At 39.1% G+C, this 19452-nt stretch overlaps 2 protein-coding genes and 1 long non-coding RNA gene across 3 annotated transcripts in view; 1 reads left to right on the forward strand and 2 right to left on the reverse strand.

Moving 5' to 3' along the window:
* The window catches only part of LOC113679879 (uncharacterized), a 28280-nt gene extending 24229 nt beyond the window's left edge, over positions 1-4051 (reverse strand). The window contains exons 1-2 of the mRNA XM_089189091.1: positions 3961-4051; positions 1632-1681 (exon numbers count right to left, since the gene is read on the reverse strand). Coding sequence (XP_089045217.1) covers positions 1632-1681; positions 3961-3972 — 62 coding nt within the window. The 5' untranslated portion in view covers positions 3973-4051. The remainder of the gene's footprint in view (positions 1-1631; positions 1682-3960) is intronic.
* Positions 198-3326, forward strand: LOC149036675 (uncharacterized). Its single transcript, XR_016181547.1, has 3 exons — positions 198-1207; positions 1642-1728; positions 2325-3326. It is a non-coding gene; the product is annotated as an uncharacterized LOC149036675 (long non-coding RNA).
* A 3871-nt stretch (positions 4052-7922) lies between the features above and the next one.
* On the reverse strand, positions 7923-15304 carry LOC113674070 (ATP-binding cassette sub-family C member 4-like). The gene is made up of 6 exons (XM_089189085.1): positions 14774-15304; positions 13941-14323; positions 11941-13289; positions 10814-11384; positions 9393-9529; positions 7923-8946 (listed from the first exon to the last, which is right to left on the reverse strand). Exons 1-6 carry the CDS (start codon positions 15302-15304, stop codon positions 8078-8080), a joined length of 3840 nt encoding a protein of 1279 aa, XP_089045211.1. The 3' UTR covers positions 7923-8077.
* Positions 15305-19452: the final 4148 nt, after the last annotated feature.

The following is a 19452-nucleotide window of genomic DNA, read 5'->3' on the forward strand; positions in this document are numbered from 1 at the left end:
CAATACTGTCTTAATGAAAACATTAACGATTCCCTCTTTATCAAAAGAGACAAACGGGAACGAGTTTTGAGTGATATAACTAAGCTAAGCCTGCCACCGTCATTTTGGATCTCCGCCTGGGTAGATTTAAGTCACGTGCTAGGCAACGTATAATCAATAACAAGATAGAATTTCATCTCAGGCCTATTTACCAATTTTGTGGTGTGTAACTTTCGCATTTTAGTACGTTGTATGTATGTTGAATCTTCAAATTGTCTTGAAACTTAAAAGAAAATTGTTCTTTTAAAATTCACTGAAAATCGGTAGCTAAAACTGTTTGTTTAGGTGTTATTTGATTTTCGTGTTAACTTGTTATTTCGTCAGTCGCCGGCATCTTTTGTTGCTTCACACAGGAAAAACACACGCGACGAAACGTAATGATCAATTTTGTCCTCAATCTCACGCTATAACAGAAAAAGCTTTTGAACATCTGTAAACTCCGAGCGCTTCGCAGTAAGTGATATTTTCAATGAATCTTCGGATTTTTTTCAAGTTCAAGGATTGTAAATTACAATTTTATGAAAAACGAAGGTTGTTCTGTTATTTCAGTGTGAATCCTTGCATGCCTGCCAGTCGCTGACGCCGCTTGTTGAAACTAAAACGTAAAAAAAAACCCTTTAAAGATTATAATTGGCTTCTTTTTCACCCCACCACTATTCTTAGCAACAAAGGTCGCCATTTCGTCTTTTTATTGCTCGCCAAAAACTATCAAATGCACTCAAAAGCCTAAAATCTAAAAAAAGTTTACAGGAATCGACCAATCGAGCGAGCGAGCGAGCGAGCGAGCGAGCGAATGCCATTCCCCACATCGTACCTATAACTCGCTCTTGCGCATGCGCGCAATTCACGAGTTAAAAATGGCCATAACTTGGATCAAGTTGTAATCAAATAAATTAAACCAAGCTTGCATAGCAGAAAAAACTGTTAAGTCCTGAAATCAACTATACCTGTCACTCTGATGAAGGGCAAATACTCAAAAGGCAAGCGTAGAAACTCTTTACAGTGTCCAATTTGCATTTATTTAAGATTATCTTGTTTTACCCTATAATGTGTCAATTGTCTCTAAACATATTTGATTACTGCTAGGAGGAAGATTTTGGAATCACGAGCTTTGCAGAGAGAACAAGATGAGGTGTTCCATGCAGCTCAGGAAGCAGATGCTTCTAAAGTATGGTTATTTCAACAGATTTTTACCTTAAAACAAGGAGATTTCTTTAGCCTTCCTCTGCCTTAACCTTCATTATCACAGTGGTTGATACAGCCTTTATTTTCATACATGCAAGTTATAGATTGATTGGCTAGTGGGCAACAGGTTAAATGTTTTTTGATAATTATATGCACCAAACTAGTTAGCAAGAAGGGAAAAAGGATTGAATGGTAATTTAGAATTTGATTGCATCAACCATTACAAATGCAATCAAATAAAATGATACGAATCCCAGCGTATCAATGAACACATTTGCATTCTTCCAAATGATGAAAAAATTGATTTCTTTTTAGAACCAGCTGCAAACAAATATTTCTGTCAATAACACTTAAAGTTAGAGGCTTAAATTTGGTATCAGCTACATCTTAATTAAAAATGTTCTTACTTAACAACAGAGGAACCAACAACAAGGTGCAGCAAGGCCAACATTTCAACCTACAGAAAGAAAAGACAGAGAATTAAGCCTCCCCGAAAATGATATGGTAAGTGCTTCATATCTGAAATAATTAAGACTGTATTTGTGTTGTTTTAAAATGCTCTTTCATATAATGCAAACCCTTTTGCAGCTTACTTAAATGTGGTTATACATACATTTCAACTCTCACAGCCAGCAAACATGCTCAATGAGATCGGGAAAAACATAATTATAAGAAGAAATAGATAAAATATTTCAAAGGTATACATTTTCTATCATTATGTTGTCTTTTTCAAGATACAAGTAGCTCTTAAGATTTAATGAATGGAAAACAAATATGTTTCTGACACAGGCAGAAGAAATACGCAATTTGCGAGAAAATCGGATGAGAAAAGGACCAAAAGATGGTGTAAAGATTAACGTTACAAGTAGATGTACACAGAAAATATTAATATTTTTCCCAATATTGGAATATTATTTGACTTTGGTATACATTAAAAAATGTCCTCATCATTTGGAAGTTCAGGTCATCAGTTTTTCAAACTTCTATAATCAGGGTGACCACAAATATAGTGTGGTCAATAGCCAGGACTTGATTGAAGAAATACAAGTAAATAACATTACATATTAGTTTAACAATACTTTAAAAATTCAATTTAGCAGATGATAGTAACAAGAGCATTGGAAAGAAAGTTAAGAAGATGAAGAAGAAAATAAAAGAACTGGACAAAAAGGCAACAAAAGGGAAATCAAAAGACACAGATGACAAAAAGAGGAAAAGAAAGAGAAAACCAGAAGACAACAACAAGTCAAACTTAAATGCAAAAAAAATGAAAGCCAAAGAAGATGACATTGAAATGAACAAAATAAGTAGACGTCAAATGAGAAGGCTAAGAGCTAAAGAAAAAAAGAAAAGTAAAACTAATAAGTAGGAAAATCTATCTTAGGTTTTATTGCAAGTGACCATCTATATCTATGTATTTCCATTAAAACATTTTTTAGCTATTTTTCTCTAAAGTAAACTTGAAAAAAGGAAACTTTTTATAGACCTTAGCTAGTTATACAACACAAATGTGAGAGAACGAGTCGTACTGCGACTTGCTCCCTCACATTTTGGCTACAACATTTAATGAACTGAAATCAAGAGTCTTAACCCTTTAAATCCCAAGATTTGATAGTTAATTTTCCCCTGTAGCTGCTACTCATTTCCTCGTTAATTAGTTATGAGAACTTGCTTCTAGATCAAGATAGCAGCTTCAACCTGATAAGATTGAATATTCACATTATCTGTTTGCTGAATAATGTATGGATATTGTAGAGAGAAGTTTTATGTTAATCACTTCCAGGAGTTAAAGGGTTAATGCATTGTTTTTATATCTCACTCGTAGGGAATTGATTTATCATCACCTCTCTAAAATACTGAATGTCATTGTATAATTTGTTTAGTTTGATTTCAAAGCAACAGTTGTTAATTAAGATTTTTTCACTGATGATGATGTTTAATGTCGTTTTTTTTATTCAAGATTTTTACCTGATGTCCGCTGAATTGTACTCTGTGTGCAAGACAACTTTTTGCTTTAAATACACAACCATTAATACAAAAGAAAGAGAGCCCATAATGTGTCATTAACCTTGTTGTTTTAAAATAAAAGATGGGCTTTTGAATTCCGGTTGAGTGGTTACTGATCCCTTGCTTAGTTTGAGTTGGTCAAGTGGTTAACCCTTTACACTCTTACATTGTCAGTCATATTCTGTACCCTGTCTTCTTTGCATCCCCTTGGATCCCATTTCTTAATTAGTACAGACAAGGAGAATTTGTTTGACAATCAGGAGCCTCTTAAATTGGAGTTAATTTCCACCATTGTCTTGACTTTTACATTTGATCCAAGGGTGATACTGTAAACAGAAAGGAGAAGCCAGTCGCACTTTGGGGGTTTTAAGGGTTCACTGATGGAAACAGTGAATGATAACCGAAATTTAGCATTTTCGTAGACCGTGCTTGAGATAGTGCTCTCAAATTACGCATTTACTGAGCAACAGCGAATGCATAATATTTAGTTTGACGTTCATTGAGCCGTAGAAGGCTAGATTTGTGAAAAATACGAAAATTTTTTTGGTTTAAAACTAATGTACAAGCACACAATATTCGTACATTTTATGTGTTTCGGCTTTCAATTATCAGCTTATGTAACCGCGTGTGCCAGGTACACAAAGTTCAAGAGTTTGCTACACAAAGGTATAACATAACTAGTGGCTAGATTCTATGTGCATACTACGAGTAGAGATTTCATAACCCTACCTCAACAGTCATAACCTCCAAATCAGTGCTTGCTTCAATACTTGCGAAGAAGTGGTGCTCATCGTTTTTGTAAACTAAGTGAACAACTACCCCTAGCCAACGGTGTACCGTGGGAGGTCTGGGACGGAGTCAACCCTGGATAATCCGACTCGTGATTGAGGAATTAATCAAACTCGATCAAACACTTGATTAGTGATGTAGGTTATTATAGGCCTCGATTCTCGATAAGTCTTGTTAGACTCGGCGATAAGTCGAAATCCATTGAAATAGTAAATACAGACATGGGAAATAATATCAGACACGGGAAATAGTAGTCAATGAGGAGGTCTGAAAGAGGCCAACAATAACGGACCCTGTTAATTGATTTCCGACACGAAAACTAATTTTTCGATAGGGAAAATACCCTGACTGAATTTTGAACGGTAACATACCGTTCAAAATTCAGTCTGGGTTGAGAAATCAAAGGACAAAATGTATTGAGCGGCCCACCAACTTCATGCAACTCAAGCTTCTTTTTGAAGGGAGAAAAAGAGGCGCAAGGTCATTTTCATTAATCGTAGACGAGCAGATGCGCACAAGCTTAAAACCGGTTAGGCTATCTGGGCAGGCTGCTTATGAATTAGACGCAGTTGTTAGTTTCGGGCCAATGAAGTTGCTAGTGTTAACCTTAGGCCGGAAAATTAGGCTCTTCGCGTTCGCTGATGATTTATCAGTGCTTTCGCAAATCCTTTCAAAATGAAATTACGTGTCAGCTTTTCCAAAAAAGGCTATCACTGGACTGTAGATGCGATATAAACTGATAAAGCAGTGTTCCTTGTTAAATACTGCTCTTTCAGCAATATCAATGATCGTTTGCTACGCAATTTTGTGTTTTGGTGATCATTTCCTAGTCACTCTTAGGGGTTAAAGGATTAATTGGTGGCATAACTGATTTGTAATATTTAGAATGACAGAAGCAGTTAAAATGCTTTAAGCTTTTTCCTATTCACCAGTGAGTTAATTAGATTTTGGATTCTACATTCAAACTGGGTGAGATTAATTTATTCATGTCATGTTTCATTATGATTTTTTTTACATGGAAAGGTAATTGTTATGATAGCATAACAAATGTTTTGATTGTCGTCGCAATTAACATTCGTAACAAAGTTTTATTTAACATAGAATGTTTTAAGAACTTTCTTCCTTTCTTTTCAATACCATTTACTATTTCTGGAGCACAATTCAAGGAAGCAGGTTATTCAAATATAACTTTTGATTCAGGTAATTATTTGATTATGTGAGTAACATTTGATGTTTCCACATATAACAGGATGATCAAGCTGACGATAGGCTCCAAAAGGAGCGAACTCCACTGTGACAATTAGGTGGCCAATTTGGAAGCTTGAGCACTTGATAAATACGTCCTTGGCTTGCAATTCGGATGATTACAGTTTGCTGAGGTAATTGAAATGTCAGTCTCCATGCAGGGAATTTCCACTTGACCTGTACAGTCATATGCTATGCGATAACTTTAGAAAAATGCATTTGTGTCAATAGAACTATTGTAAGTATAGTACTACCTACTTTAGTAGCGACAAAAATTTACGATTTCCTGTAGGCATGAACATTTGAGAGAAGTTATGGTGGTAATTGACCCTTTCTTTGCTAGGATGCATAGGGCATGATGATTATAAAGTATATCTTTAAGCTTTCAAACTTTCAACTTTGTATTAATTGTAACTGTTTGCCATATTTATTTCTCTGTTCTCTAGGCCCTCAAAGTTGAAGCAGGCGAGTCAATAACCTGACTTCTTCTGTTTGGAATTGTGTGATTACATAATTTTGCTGTGTTGGTTAATGTAACATGTAATATTATTAATTAGATTACATTAAATACTCTTGCTCAAGCTTTCATTAATGCATTCTGTTTCTTTCCAATGCTCATACCCAAACTAAACACTGATATAAGGAATTAGTCTCAAGATATGTGAGTTTTAAAGGGTGGAAATCTGGAGAAGCAAGGATCCTTCTTTAATTAGGACTGAAGTTAATGGGGGCCCTGTTATTTTGATTCATGTTTATACTTTGACCTGCCTCCTCCCCCGTAATGTTTAGGGCACATAGATGAAGAGAACATTTTTTGTATTTTAACGCATGAAAGTTAAATTAATTGGCGTCCACATAATGCACAAAGCAAGAATATAAATGCCTCAGCTTTATAGGTTAAAAAATTAAAAACAAGAGGGCTGTGCAGACCATATCTTACTTTTTAGCCCCGTTTGGATATTTATTCAAATAACATAGTCACTATCGGTTTCATTCACTCTCACTTTCCACTGAGCTTGTGGAAAGATGATAACTTCAGTATATCTTTAAATGAAAAAAGGAAAGCCTGCCCTCTTACCACAGATAGTTCTTTTGTGCATTATCCAGTACAAACCTGGTCTAATTTGTATTGATTGTTCTAGGTAGGTTAACCTTATAAATGTCCCCGACTTTCTCTGTGCGACCTCGTAGCTCAGTCGGCAGAGTAATGGTAGATCTAATCCGGAGGTCGTGGGTTCGATTCCCACCGAGGTCAAAAGATTTTTTCTTTGCCTCGTGTGGTTCCCTGTTTCCCTTTATTAGGGCTAACGCCCAATGGGTTATTCATGGGTTTAAATAGCACTTTAATTTACACTTCAGAGTTAATTCTCTGTTTCACCATTTAAGTTAACCTTATAAATTGGTTGTGAAAATTTCTTGAACCTGTCGTCCTATTATTTTTTTGGATTCAATTTTACCTCACTAACCTAAACTGAATATTTATTTGTTATGCTTTTGAGGTGTGCATCAAAATTTCGAAGGCTCTAACACGAGTTTAAAGTTACTTCTCTTTTCAATTTTCTACGCTGAACAGAGGAAGCTGAAACGTTAGGGAAAAACGGTGGGGTAAGCGGTCATACCTGGTAACTTCAAGAGAAGATATGAGAGAAGCCCGTACGATTCAGCCGTTGTGTTTTACTGACTCGCTGTCCTCACTCTTCAATCGACCAATCGTCTTAACGCAAAGTAGTTTACCGTCGTTTCTTTCGATTTTGGCTCAATTTCCCAAACCGAAGTTATAAGTCACGCTCAATAGAATATAATTTCGACTGATGCTGACATCATACACTTCATCTGAAGAAGAAAACATTCCCTATATTCGAAAATTTGCTCAAAACATCAGGAACAACAACGAAGGTCCTAAGCTGTTTGAAGATACCGCTGACTAGCATGCGTGTTGATCGCCTTGCAAGTCGTGAGAATAACGTCCCCATGTTCCAGACCTCGTCAATGGTTCCTCCTTCCCCAACCCCCGGACTGGTCCCTAATTTCCCTGGAAGAAACTCTTCTACAGCCAGTGCTAAGGAGTTTTATTACAGTTTTTACTCAGAATAATGAAGGGCTGGAAAATAAATTGACGAGAACTCCGCTTTTAGGCTTGGATAAATCTATATATTAGAGTTGTTATCTATCTTATATGGACTTTAAAAAATCTGTGCCACTATCACGTAGACCTGCATCTCCTCTCATTCTTTCCACTTGTCCAATAAGATCTTAATTTTTCCCTAACGTGAATGCTGACATGCTCATCCGAGGAGATCTAAATTTATACCTAAAGAGAATGTTGACATGACAACTTGTTACTCTCTGATATCGGACCCTAAATCTGGACACAGCCTGGCTGCTGAACAGTTTCCTATTTCTGAATAAACTGTTATCTTCTTTCTTGTGCGCATTGCGTTGGGTGGTAAGTGGCGCTCGTAAGTCGTTCCCAAGGCATCTCCATTGGTCTTTTACTTATGATCAGTTGGGGAACAGACGGATAAGTGACGTCCACATGAAAAAAAAATTTGCCTTGTTTACTAAATAAAACAAATGTAATCTATGCTACGGTGGGGTCTGTTCATTGATATATCACAGAGGACGTCATAAAGCAGTTGGAACATCAGTGACACGCCTGCGCTTAGTGTGCCGTTTTGCTGTTCTTACCACATTATGACTTCGTCTATGATCAAATACTAGACAGAACCACAACAAATAATAATATAATATCTTGAGCTCTGCAGGATCAGACCTGCGTGACATTCGAGGTATTTCAACCTAAGATCGCATCTCACTTACTGTTCATTATTGAGTCAAAATTGTCAAACCCTTTAACTTTTCCATCTTTCAAGACCAAAATCTTCTGGCAGTCTTTTATCGTGTTCAAACGGTGAGCTATAGTGATGACAGTCGACTCCTTCAGTTTGTCCCGCACTACATTCCAAATCGTCTGCTCTGTGTCTAGGTCAACATGCGCAGTTGGCTCGTCCAAGACGACTATTTTACTTCGCTGTAGCAGCACACGAGCCAAGCAAATTAACTGCCGCTCTCCAACACTCACATTAGCACCATGTTCCAGCAGTTCGTGATCCAGCTTGGCCTCAAGCCTCCCGACAAAATCTTTCAGTTGCACATCCTCTAAAGCCTGCCATAATTCAGCGTCTCGAAACTTGTCTAAAATATCGAGATTTTTCCTCAAAGATCCGCTAAAAAGAACAGGACTTTGGCCAAGAACTGAGATACCTCGTCGAGCTTGTTGGAGGCTTATCTCTTTAATTGGAACATCGTCGATGACTATCTCTCCATCAGCATCAGGCATGCGCATGAGAGCTGCTACAAAAGATGACTTCCCAGCTCCCGTACGGCCGGCAACTCCGATCTTTGCTCCTCCTTTAATGCTAAGATTGATGTTCTTCAGCACTTGAGGTCCCCCCGGATAGTGCGTCAATGATACATCTCTCAACACAATACTTCCTCTCCGAGGCCAGTCTTTTGGCGGTGTTCGTTCTTCTTCGTATCCAGGCTCCTGATCGAGTTGGGTGTAGGTCATAACTCGCTCAACTGACGTCATGTAGTTTTCAACTTCAGACGTTTTTCTAACAGCGTATTGAGTCGTGCTCAGAGTTTGGATGACGTAAACAAGAGCGAGACCAGCGTAAGCTGAAAAGAAAAATTAGAACCAAAGTCTATAAATTCCGGACCTGTTTTTTCGCGATAGCTCAAAACATATAACGAAAGCTTTACAAGGCTAGGTTACCTAGCCTAGTCCAGGCAGTCACTTAATAAGAAGGAATAAATAAAGCGTCTTTTTTACATCTTTCTCAGTATCGTTGTTTTGACTCCGAGCTTAGTAGGTGCAGAGGAGTTATCAGCACAAGTTTCCTGTTTTGAATCATAGAAGACACTTGAAAGTTTGCTCAGCACTTAAGCCACCCGAATTGATTCCACCGTTTCTGTCCTGATTAGAAAACACCCGTTCATGAGAGAGCACGTATAATCACACCTATTTTATTATTCAGTTGTTCATGCTGTGTTAATACACGACTATATAGATTCGTACTTTACATAGAAAGACTCCAAAATGTTACTAAGAATCTTGAGCTTACCGGCATCCTGAGATACCAAGATTGCAGCCAGAGCAACTGCACCGACTAACAAGGAAGCGAGACAATCCAAACGTGCACCGAGCCACCTACCGCTGGCCATCACCATAATATACGCCTGATTATGAACATCTTGATATCTGAAGGGAAAAGTTTTTATCACAATAAGTTTTGATAATGGAGTTATTTTTTAGTTGACTGTCGAAAATAAACCGGGTTGTAACAGCTTGGTAATTACTTTGATAGGTGATTGGTCCGGCAAACTTGCACAAAACCAACCGCCTATTGGTCGAACGCGTTTGTCAGCGTTCAATGCCGTTTCCTTGTTTTTGAGTTAAGTCCTCTTTCCCTACTTGTGAAGTTTTCTTTTGTTTTGATTGGCTTGTTATTATAAAATAATATTTTCCTTACGACAATCACTCCAAAAAAAGCTCAAAGAGATTACATCATGTCTGTACACTGAAGTGAGACCAGTGTCTCCTTTGGTCTGACAATGTAACGGAGCCCTTCGATAAATTCCGCCCAACACCCCTGCCCCTCAAAAAGATGTTACTCTCCAAGGAACATCCGTAAGCTTCTAGCTAAGTATCCGAAAGATCATTTCCGTAACCACATCTCATTCTTAGTTATGCTCCATTCGTCCAGATGAAGTGAGAGCCGCTAGAGCCGAGTTTCTTAACGATATGAATACTTTTCCATTAAAAATGGTAAATTCGCCAAAAACAGACCAGTTCTAATTGTTCACTATCACAACTACATCTTGTATGCTAAGTATAACATTTATCAGAAGGAGAAGACGAGTGCCACTGGTCTGTATTTCCTGTTAATTAAACTCATAATGGTAATAGAACTGAGTGGAGTCCAATTCGGCCAGTAATCATACGGGTGATTAACAAAAGGGACGACTGCGAGGCGGGAGTCTGGCTTTTTTTCACGAGTATTATTAAAGGCAGAATTGTACGACATGACGTTCTCTTACCAATTGATCAAAACTGTGGCAAAATTAGAGAAAGAAACTAACATCGCTTATACGTTCCATACATTTGTCATAGTTTCGACTAATTGTGAAATTTCTACGTCACGCGATCTCGTTGATTGACGGTTCATAGTATACGACTGTTGAAATCCTATCAGAAGGATGAAAACCGCACAGAGCGATTACTGTAGTCTCACAACTGGTAATACCCCTCGTGCCTCCTTCGGATAGCTTCGTTTCGCCACCGTGCCTCGTACCGAAAGGTCCACTTGCTGACCAGTGTCTCAGCACGTACCAGATAGGATTACAAAAGACACGTGATGCCATTTCGCGTATTGCCGGCAAATTAAAGAAAATAGCTCACAGAAAACGAGTGATTATGAGTCATTTTTTCCCTGTGCATTTATCGGCTCTGACACCACAAACTGAATCAATGTCTCTGACATACCTGTAGAGTGCATCCACAAAATCTGTCTGTCTTCCTCTCGTACGAATCGTGTCCAGTCCTATCAGGGTCTCCGAAAAATGAGCGAACACTGGGCTTCGGGATATCGACTCTAACCTCTTTAGTTCTCTGGCAGTCTTCAAGTAATAATTGGATATAAAACCGACCAACATGGAAATTGGAACAACAAGAAATATGAGCCAAACATTTGTGGCAACTGTTACCAGAATTTGGGCAAATATCACTAAGAGCATCTGCACTGTCGTCAGGAATGTTTTGGGTAACATCTCATCTACGCAGCCAATATCATTGGAGAAACGATTTAGGATTCTTCCCACTGGATTTGAATCAAAGAACAGGACAGGTGCATGTAAAATGGCCACAACCATTTTATCGTGAAGACGCTCGGCGCACTTTAGACAAACATTCAAGAATCCATAAGCCCAAACGATAGTAACTGTGAAACACGCGCCAACCAGACAGGCGAGGACAAATAGACTTGTCTCGTTCTTCTGATCCTCTGGGTCTAGCCTTGCAAGAAACGAGAGCCACAAGTCAGGAGCAGCAATGATGGCTGAAAGAAACATGATTAATACGTAGTGGTTGAAATGTATTTCTATATCATCACTCGGTTGAACAATGTAAGATTTGTTGGGACTAGAAACAACTCGCCTGGATTAGTTACTACCGTAAGTGTTCTGGGAATGTTTTTGTAAACACCACAACGACGCAGAAAAAATGAAGCAGTCAACCATCTTACATAAAAATATTGTTAGAAACTACATTTTGTCTCATATAGTTAGTTTGTAGAGCGAGTGTTTTTTTTTTTTTCAGGTGAGTGGAGACAAGTGCAAGGCAAACGCGAGGAGAAAAACACCGGCTCTTCCTTTCGCGCGTGACTCGCCATTCACTCGCGCTTTGTCGCACTTGTACGAGCAAGTGAGATATCAAAAACATGGTCAGAAATTTCTGCAGTGTCTCTTAACTCTACCGTCTAATCTCAAAAACACTGCGTATTCTTGGTAAAAAGCATAGTCATTGTGAAATGATTTGCACGAAATAGAATAAAAGAAATTAGGGCTTAACCCAAGGTTTGTAACTCACTCTACTCACTCTAACAATAGGTTTACCTTGAATAATGAGACTAAAACCAACCATTCCAGTTATCATCAAAGGATGTGCTCCACTTCTGAAATAGTCCCAATAAAGTCTGGATGTCACAACTCCGATTGTACGATCCTCCTTTGCTATCTTTAAACTCTTCGCCTCATTGGTCAGGGAATGTATTGTCTGGCACTTTTCAGCATCATCATGCTCCTCCATATCTTCCCAGCAGAACGGCTTAGATGAGTCCGTTTTGTCCTTCAGAGCTGCTTTATAGAGCGGGTCAACAATTGAATTGATAACACCTTTTTCGAGCAGCTCAGGAAAGCTTCCCTTGTCGAGAACACGCCCTTTGTAAACCACAATCACTTGATCAGCATTTTCCATGTGCTGTTGCTGATGAGAGGCAAACAGAACGATTTTATCTCCTAGGAGATCTTTAATGCATTTGTTAAAGATGTGTTGGCCAACTTTGAAATCGACAGCACTCAGTGGATCATCCAATAGATAAATATCTCCTTCAGCATAAACTGCACGAGCTAAACTTACTCTCGCCTGTTGCCCTCCACTCAGAACCTCGCCGCGTTCTCCAACAACTGTTTGATCACCATCAGGTAACCGCTGAAAGTCTTCTTTCAGAGCGCAGACGTCGATTATTCTTTCGTACTTGGACTCCTCGTTGGGTTGACCAAACAGAATGTTTTCTTTTATCGTTCCCGAGAACACCCAAGCTGTCTGAGGCAAGTAAATGACAGAACCTTGATAATCAATCGTCCCACTGGCATTCGAAGTTTCACCAGCGATCGCTGAGAGCAGAGTAGACTTACCACTTCCAACCGGGCCGGTGATGACTGTTAAACTCTTTGAAGGTGCAACGAAGTTGATATCCTCAAGGATAAATTCATCTTCACGATGCGTTTTTGCGTAGCTTAAATTTGACACACATAGTAAAGTGGGACCTATTTTTGTTGCTTGACGAGAGAGGGAAACTTTCTCCGTATTTTCCTCTTCTTTTTTCAAGTAACTGGGACTTTGGTTAGTTAAGGTAATTTTCGTTTTTTGTTGGGGCTCGTTGCTTTCATCACTCTCCGAGGCTTTTAACAGATTTTCCAAAAGAAGGAATTCTTCGATTCTTCCGAGCGAAACATAGGCGTCACACGTTACCATTAAACCATATGTCATATTCAACATGCCACTAAATTTTATAACACCCATAAACGACAGCAGCATAAAAACATTGGCGGGCGTGAGGGTCTGACCAGTAAGTACCATAGTAATTACTGACACCAGAGTGGCCAGTGGCGTTGCACTGTATAACAAGGCATCGATACTTGACTGAATGGTCGTCCTCTTCGAAATGACCCTGATTTCATTTCTGAAGATAGAAGGTTATTATAAGTTATGTGGGCATTCTGTCGAACCAGCTCGTCATCAGTGTTCTCTTTGATTTGAAATATTAACGAGGTGAGCGGGCGGCAAGCGCACCTTATAACAGCGTGTAAAAAATAATAATAACTTGAAGACAAGTTAGACTCGATGAGATGTTCTACCTATAATAATGATCGATTATTATCTGAAGTAGAGGTGATATCCACCCCCTTTCACCGACACTGAGGTAAAGACGATCACAATATTTTCGGGCGCAACTCCCGCGCGAGTCGCTCGAAAGTGAATTGCAAAGGCCATTCGGAGTTCGAGTAGCCAATCATTTTCAGAGTGCACTTTTAACACTATCTACTTAGTATTTACTGACCGCCCAGTCCTTCGGTTATGATATGGGTTACAAGAGACACTTACTTTTTGTAAAAAGAGGTATTCTGATAGGCTCATACAGCGGTCCAAAGACTTTTTTTTTGGAGGGGGGGTGGCATGTTTAAATTGCCTAGCTAATGAAGCTTTCAGTGGAGACAAAACAGATTTGTGGTCATCTATTTCCGAGGTTTAAATAATTTGGGTCAACAACTACGGGAATGAATTAAGCTAGTTGTTGGAGCCTACTTCTGAATAGAAATTATAATTACCTTACCTTCTCACATTTTTTATCTTTCGTCCATATTCGCCCTCCCACGCATGCATTTTGACCGCGCGGATCCCGGAAACTACTTGATTCATTAGGGAGATTCGCTCATCGGATACTGTAGCTGTGCGCGAGTGCAACTTAGCATTAGCATAAGACAAGACGGCAAAGTATGGCATGAGAACACACATGAGGAACACACCCGTAACAGCCTGCCAACCAATCAAATTGTAGATAAGGAATATTGCCCCTGCATAAGCAGGGACTGTGAAAACGGCTGAGGAAAAAAACGTGACTGTCTCTTCTTCCATTTTTTTAACATCATTGGATATCAGATCGAATAAGCGTCCTGCAGTAAATCTATGTAACGTCTGCTTACTGAGTAGAAGCGTCTGAAAGAAAGTACAGGTTAGACATTAAAGACGAAGTAAGTTCCAAAAACCATCTAAGCTTAATCTCCTGCATATAGATATCCATGAATGCGTTTCGAAACGAGAGTAACCAAACCTCTACCAAATTATCTTTAAATGGGTAAAAAGAGGGACAACTCAGGCGCCATCTTGAGTCTTGTTCAGAAGCGCGGCCGTATACGTTATGGTATCTGTAGCCTACGTAACTGCAGGCTAAATAACTGTTTGTTTCTTCGATTCTTTTGTTGGTGAGCAGAATTGCTTGCTCTCGCAGAAGCAGCCACCAGTGACGATGTTTAATATCCCTCTCCTTCTAGGTCTCCATGGCATAAGCCAGTTGCAGTCGATCAGATTTCTAGAAAAAATCATTCTATATCGGATAGATACTTGTGTTCAAGTTTGTTCGGCTTAATTTGGGGTGTTCGTGCCTACCTTGTGGTACACCAGTCCCCTCAGGGCACTTCCTATTTTGATCCCCAATATTTCACATCTGTAGTCTCGCTGGTGCATACCAAGACCACAGATCAAACCATTGAGACACATAGCTAATGCGCAGGCGTAGGGCCGATGAGTATTCTCTACCTCAGTTGACATTAGCTCAGAAACAAGATACCCGAGAAACAGTGGAAAGAGAAGGCGAGTAGTTGTGCACAATATATTCCCCATCAAAATGATGATAACATCTTTGGCAGAAAGCATATCAAACACGCTTTTCCAAAGTTTGGGCCTTATCCCATTCATCTTGCAATGATGTTTCTCGCTCTCCCAGATCTTCTGAAGCTTTTCGGTGACAAAACGGCCAGAGTTCTCGTCTGACAAGGGTAAAAAGTCATTTTGATCCAAAGGTCTTTGACTGCCCTTTTTAAGGACTTCGTTCATCCAACGAAAAAAAAGTGAAGATACAAAACTGACTTTTTCATCTTTATCACCAGAGATTTTCATGTAACCGCTTTTTGGTGCCATCACTTGAGACCTACAAAATACATAGCCATTATTAGCATGTTAAACGCAATGCCCAAATGTCTGTGCATGTTGTTCCAGGATTTCAGAACCAACTTGCCCTCTAAGAGTTGTAAACTTACATAAAATCCAATAATAGCTTAAAACAAAATGGTAAATAACCGTCATTGAATTAGCTTTGTGCTCGAAGAGTGTCGAGTTTTCCTTTCTCTACTTTTTATGAACGTTTAATTTTCTTGGCATAGTTTGCGCGGCAGCGGTTGCTACTCTTGTTTTTGTTTAAAATTTTGCGCGGGATATTTGCGCGCGGCCGGCTAAAATTGATCCCCTTGCTTGGGTGAGCCTGTTGAGTTCCAGGCTCCCTCTAGATAGAAACCAAATAACAACAGAACATTATCTTGCAATTATTTGAAGAAGCGACGTGCAACCAACTTTTCATTTGGAATGGAGTTTCCACTATTTTTCGCTATTTCGCTTTCCTTCTTGTCTCCCATAAGCAAGAACTTGTCGCATACATGACAAACTATTACTCATAAAAATAAATCAAATTTTTTTTACTTTCATTTCACGTCTACTGAGGCGAAAAATAAAATTTCATAAGCGAGAAAACGTCATTTTTTTCTCAAGCTGAAAATCGCATAATATTGTAAAATTGGATACCTATCGAAGTCGATTGCGTGAGAGGTCTTGAATGAATTTGTCAGTGTCTCACGAAATGAAACAGTCGAAATTCTGGAGCCAACAAAGCGCGGTCTGCACGGTCTGGACAGTCTGTACGGTCTATACGGTCTGCACGGTCTGCGCGGTCCGCACAGTTTGCAGTCTGCAGTCTGCGTTTTGCGTAACATCTCCTGTGAGCTAGCCCACTCAATCAATGCTTTTAGCTAGACGATACATTTAAAAAATGTCAACACAGCGCTGTTATCGGCTTTGTAATTACAATCTATATGGATGGAATCGTACTGACAATTTCGTGTGAAAAGTATTACGTTTACAAGTGGTTGTGCGATAACAATATGAGGAAGCTGCAACTCTGTGTAGCTTACCTTGCAACTTTGTCTCATTATACGGGAATTCACCAAGACACCGCTAATATTGCCGTTCCTTGCTATTTGCAAGCCATATCTATTGCACGAGCGAATAGGTTTTGAGAGATTTCTAAATATACAAAAAATTTCACTAGTCGATGTTCCTGTATAATAAGACAGATGTCGTATTTTGAAACGAGAGGATCACAAAATTTCCCTAGAGCCCTCTCTTCACCACGCTGAGTGAAAGGGGACTTGTTTTGAAAGTTTTGAAATGCATTTTCAAATAGATTTCAAGACTCTGGGGACAGAAAACAAGTTGAAAACGGACTAACTTCCCTGCAGCCGGACACGGTCTCCAGAAACGTAAGTACTAAAATGGAATGACCTACCTAAAACCACTTACAACCGCATAAAACCACCTACAGCTAACTAAAACAACTTAAAAACCACCTACAATCAATGATTTTTGAAAATACTTGAGCCTGCGACCCTCTTGAGACATTGACTGGTCAGCATCCGCCTTCTATTAAGGAAAAGCGCCCCTTTCTAGAAGCTTTTTTCGCGCGTCAAAAAAAAGACTAACCGAAACCGGAAAACGCGCATGAAAAGCCTATCGCACCCAGAGTAAACCAAGAACTAAAATCGGAATAGTTATAGTAAAATAGTATTTGAAAGGTAGTTTTAGGTGGTTTCAGGTGCTTTTAGGTGGTGTTAGGTGTTGTAGGTGGTTTTGATGGATCTAGGTCTTTCCATGTTTTAATAACGACCTCTCAAGAAGACGAAATGCCCAGAAGTCCGAATTTTTCACAAAATTTCCACCGAAATATCAGATGATTGCTTAGAATTGTTAAGCGATTCAAAAAATTAACTTGCTCTTTTAGTGGACAAATTCCTCGAGCTTGTAATGTTGCTGGGTTGTCGACACTTCTGATCAGACTGCCGGGCACGGTCACGTAAACGCTAAATGCCCGGCAGTCAGAAATTTTCTCCACAGCGCCACTAAATGTTTTCTTGAAACCTCTAAAGAGAATCAGAGTGTTTGTTTATAAAAGCCATGCGATTTCAAAAATTCCCCGGGCTAATGAAAAAACTGACATCAATGCTCTTTCAATTTTTTGGCGGTTTAACGAAGCTTTTGGTGAAAACATGATCAAGGTCCGTTCAAATCTGTCTGCCGCCGTTGACGACCGTTGTAGTGTGAGCGTAAAACATTCGTTTCTCTTTTTACTTGGCTAGAAATAATTTGGAAAACGTTGTCTGGAAATTTCTTCCAATGAAGAATAGACCGCAGCATGACTTTAATTAATAGTTCATATCGAAATTTTCGACTTCAGTTGTTATCTGAATAGTCCCGCGCCATAGATTCTTTCGTTCTAATGAGTTTGACAAATCATTCGTTAAAAGTCTGAAGTCCTACTCAAAGTTTTCTAAGAGTATAGTAAACTGGACCTTAATTTCAATCGCACTAAACTTGACTTGCACTGATTCTGGACTCCCTCGCATAAAAATAATTTAAAACAAAAATGTTCCTCAAAAGTGACATAAGCCTCTAGACGTATCACTGCTTTCCGTGGGAGCGATTATAACTCACCCTCCGCCTTTCCTAAGGTTTCCCTGTCATACCGTAGATATCATTGTACTCCCTTTTGCTGGGATGCACTTTGAGAGTGAAGTTTGGACTTGACACCGTGCGGGCGTCCGTATAAATGAAACACCTCACCCCTGGTGTTATATTACGCAACCTCATCAAAATTTCCCACTATCTACTAGGTGTTCCGTTGACCTCTATCAGACGTTGAAAAAAGAAGACCTCGAAAACACTGACTTCGAAAACGTAGTCTATGTATTACTCGAAAAGCCCTAAGGCCCTTGGTGCTGCTCCTGTGCTAACAATTTTCTTTGTGTTTTTCCCTCTTTCTGTTTTTCCAATACTTTCATGCGAGCCGTTGGATGGGCAAATGTCGCAGACAGTGACTTAATTTTAAAGAGTGCTGGTTTTCGCTATTGATGGGAACCTGCAAAACAAGACAACAATTTCCCGTGCGTATTTGTCAACAAAATTGTCACAAAAATGCCTCAAAAGGATAAAAATGTTATTCTGAACGTGGTTTCAGGTGGTTTTAGGTGGTTTTAGATGGATGGAGGTTCCATGTTTTGATAACGACCTCTCAAGAAGACGTGATGTTCGGCAGTCAGAATTTCTCACAGAATTTCCACCGAAATTAAGGTTCTTTCAAACTTCGTAGGAATATCAGATGATTGCTTAGAATTGTTAAGCGATTCCAAAAATTATCTTGCTCTTTTGGTGGACAAATTCTTCGAGGTTGTAATATTGTTCGGTTGTCGACGCTTCTAAATGCCCGGCAGTCAGAAATCTTCTCCACAGTGCCACTTAATGGTTCCTTGAAACCTCTTAACAGTATCAGAGCGTTTTTTTAGAAATGTCATGCGATTCCAAAAATTTACTTGGTTTTTTAGTAGACAAATTCTCCGAGCTAGTGAAAAAACTAACATCAATGCTCTTTCAATTTTTTGGCGGTTTAACTAAGCTCTTGGTAATTACATGATCAAGGTCCATTCAAATCTGTCTGCCGCCGTTGACGACCGTTGTAGTGTGAGCGGTAAACATTCGTTCCTTTTTTTTTTTTGGCTAGAAATAATTTGGAAATGTCGTCTGGAAATTTCTTCCAATGAAGAATGGACCGCAGCAGGACTTTAATTAATAGTTCATATTCAAATTTTCGACTTTAGTTTTATATAAATAGTTCTTCGTCATAGATTCTTTTGTTTTAATAAGTTTGACAAATCATTCATTAAAAGTCTGAAGTCCTACTCAAAGTTCTCTGAGAGTATAGTAAACTGGACCTTAATTTCAATCGCACTAAACTTGACTTGCACTGATTCTGGACTCCCCCGCACAAAAATAATTTAAAACAAAAATGTTCCTCAAAAGTGACATAAGCCTCTAGACGTATCACTGCTTTCCGTGGGAGCGATTATAACTCACCCTCCGCTTTTCCTAAGGTTTCCCCGTCATACCGTAGATATCATTGTACTCCCTTTTGCTGGGATGCACTCTGTGAGTGAAGTGTATTCAATTTATAAGCACAGAAACCAAGC

Source organism: Pocillopora damicornis, chromosome 12 (assembly GCF_964200805.1).
Source record: "Pocillopora damicornis chromosome 12, jaPocDami1.2, whole genome shotgun sequence".
Taxonomy (NCBI): domain Eukaryota; kingdom Metazoa; phylum Cnidaria; class Anthozoa; order Scleractinia; family Pocilloporidae; genus Pocillopora; species Pocillopora damicornis.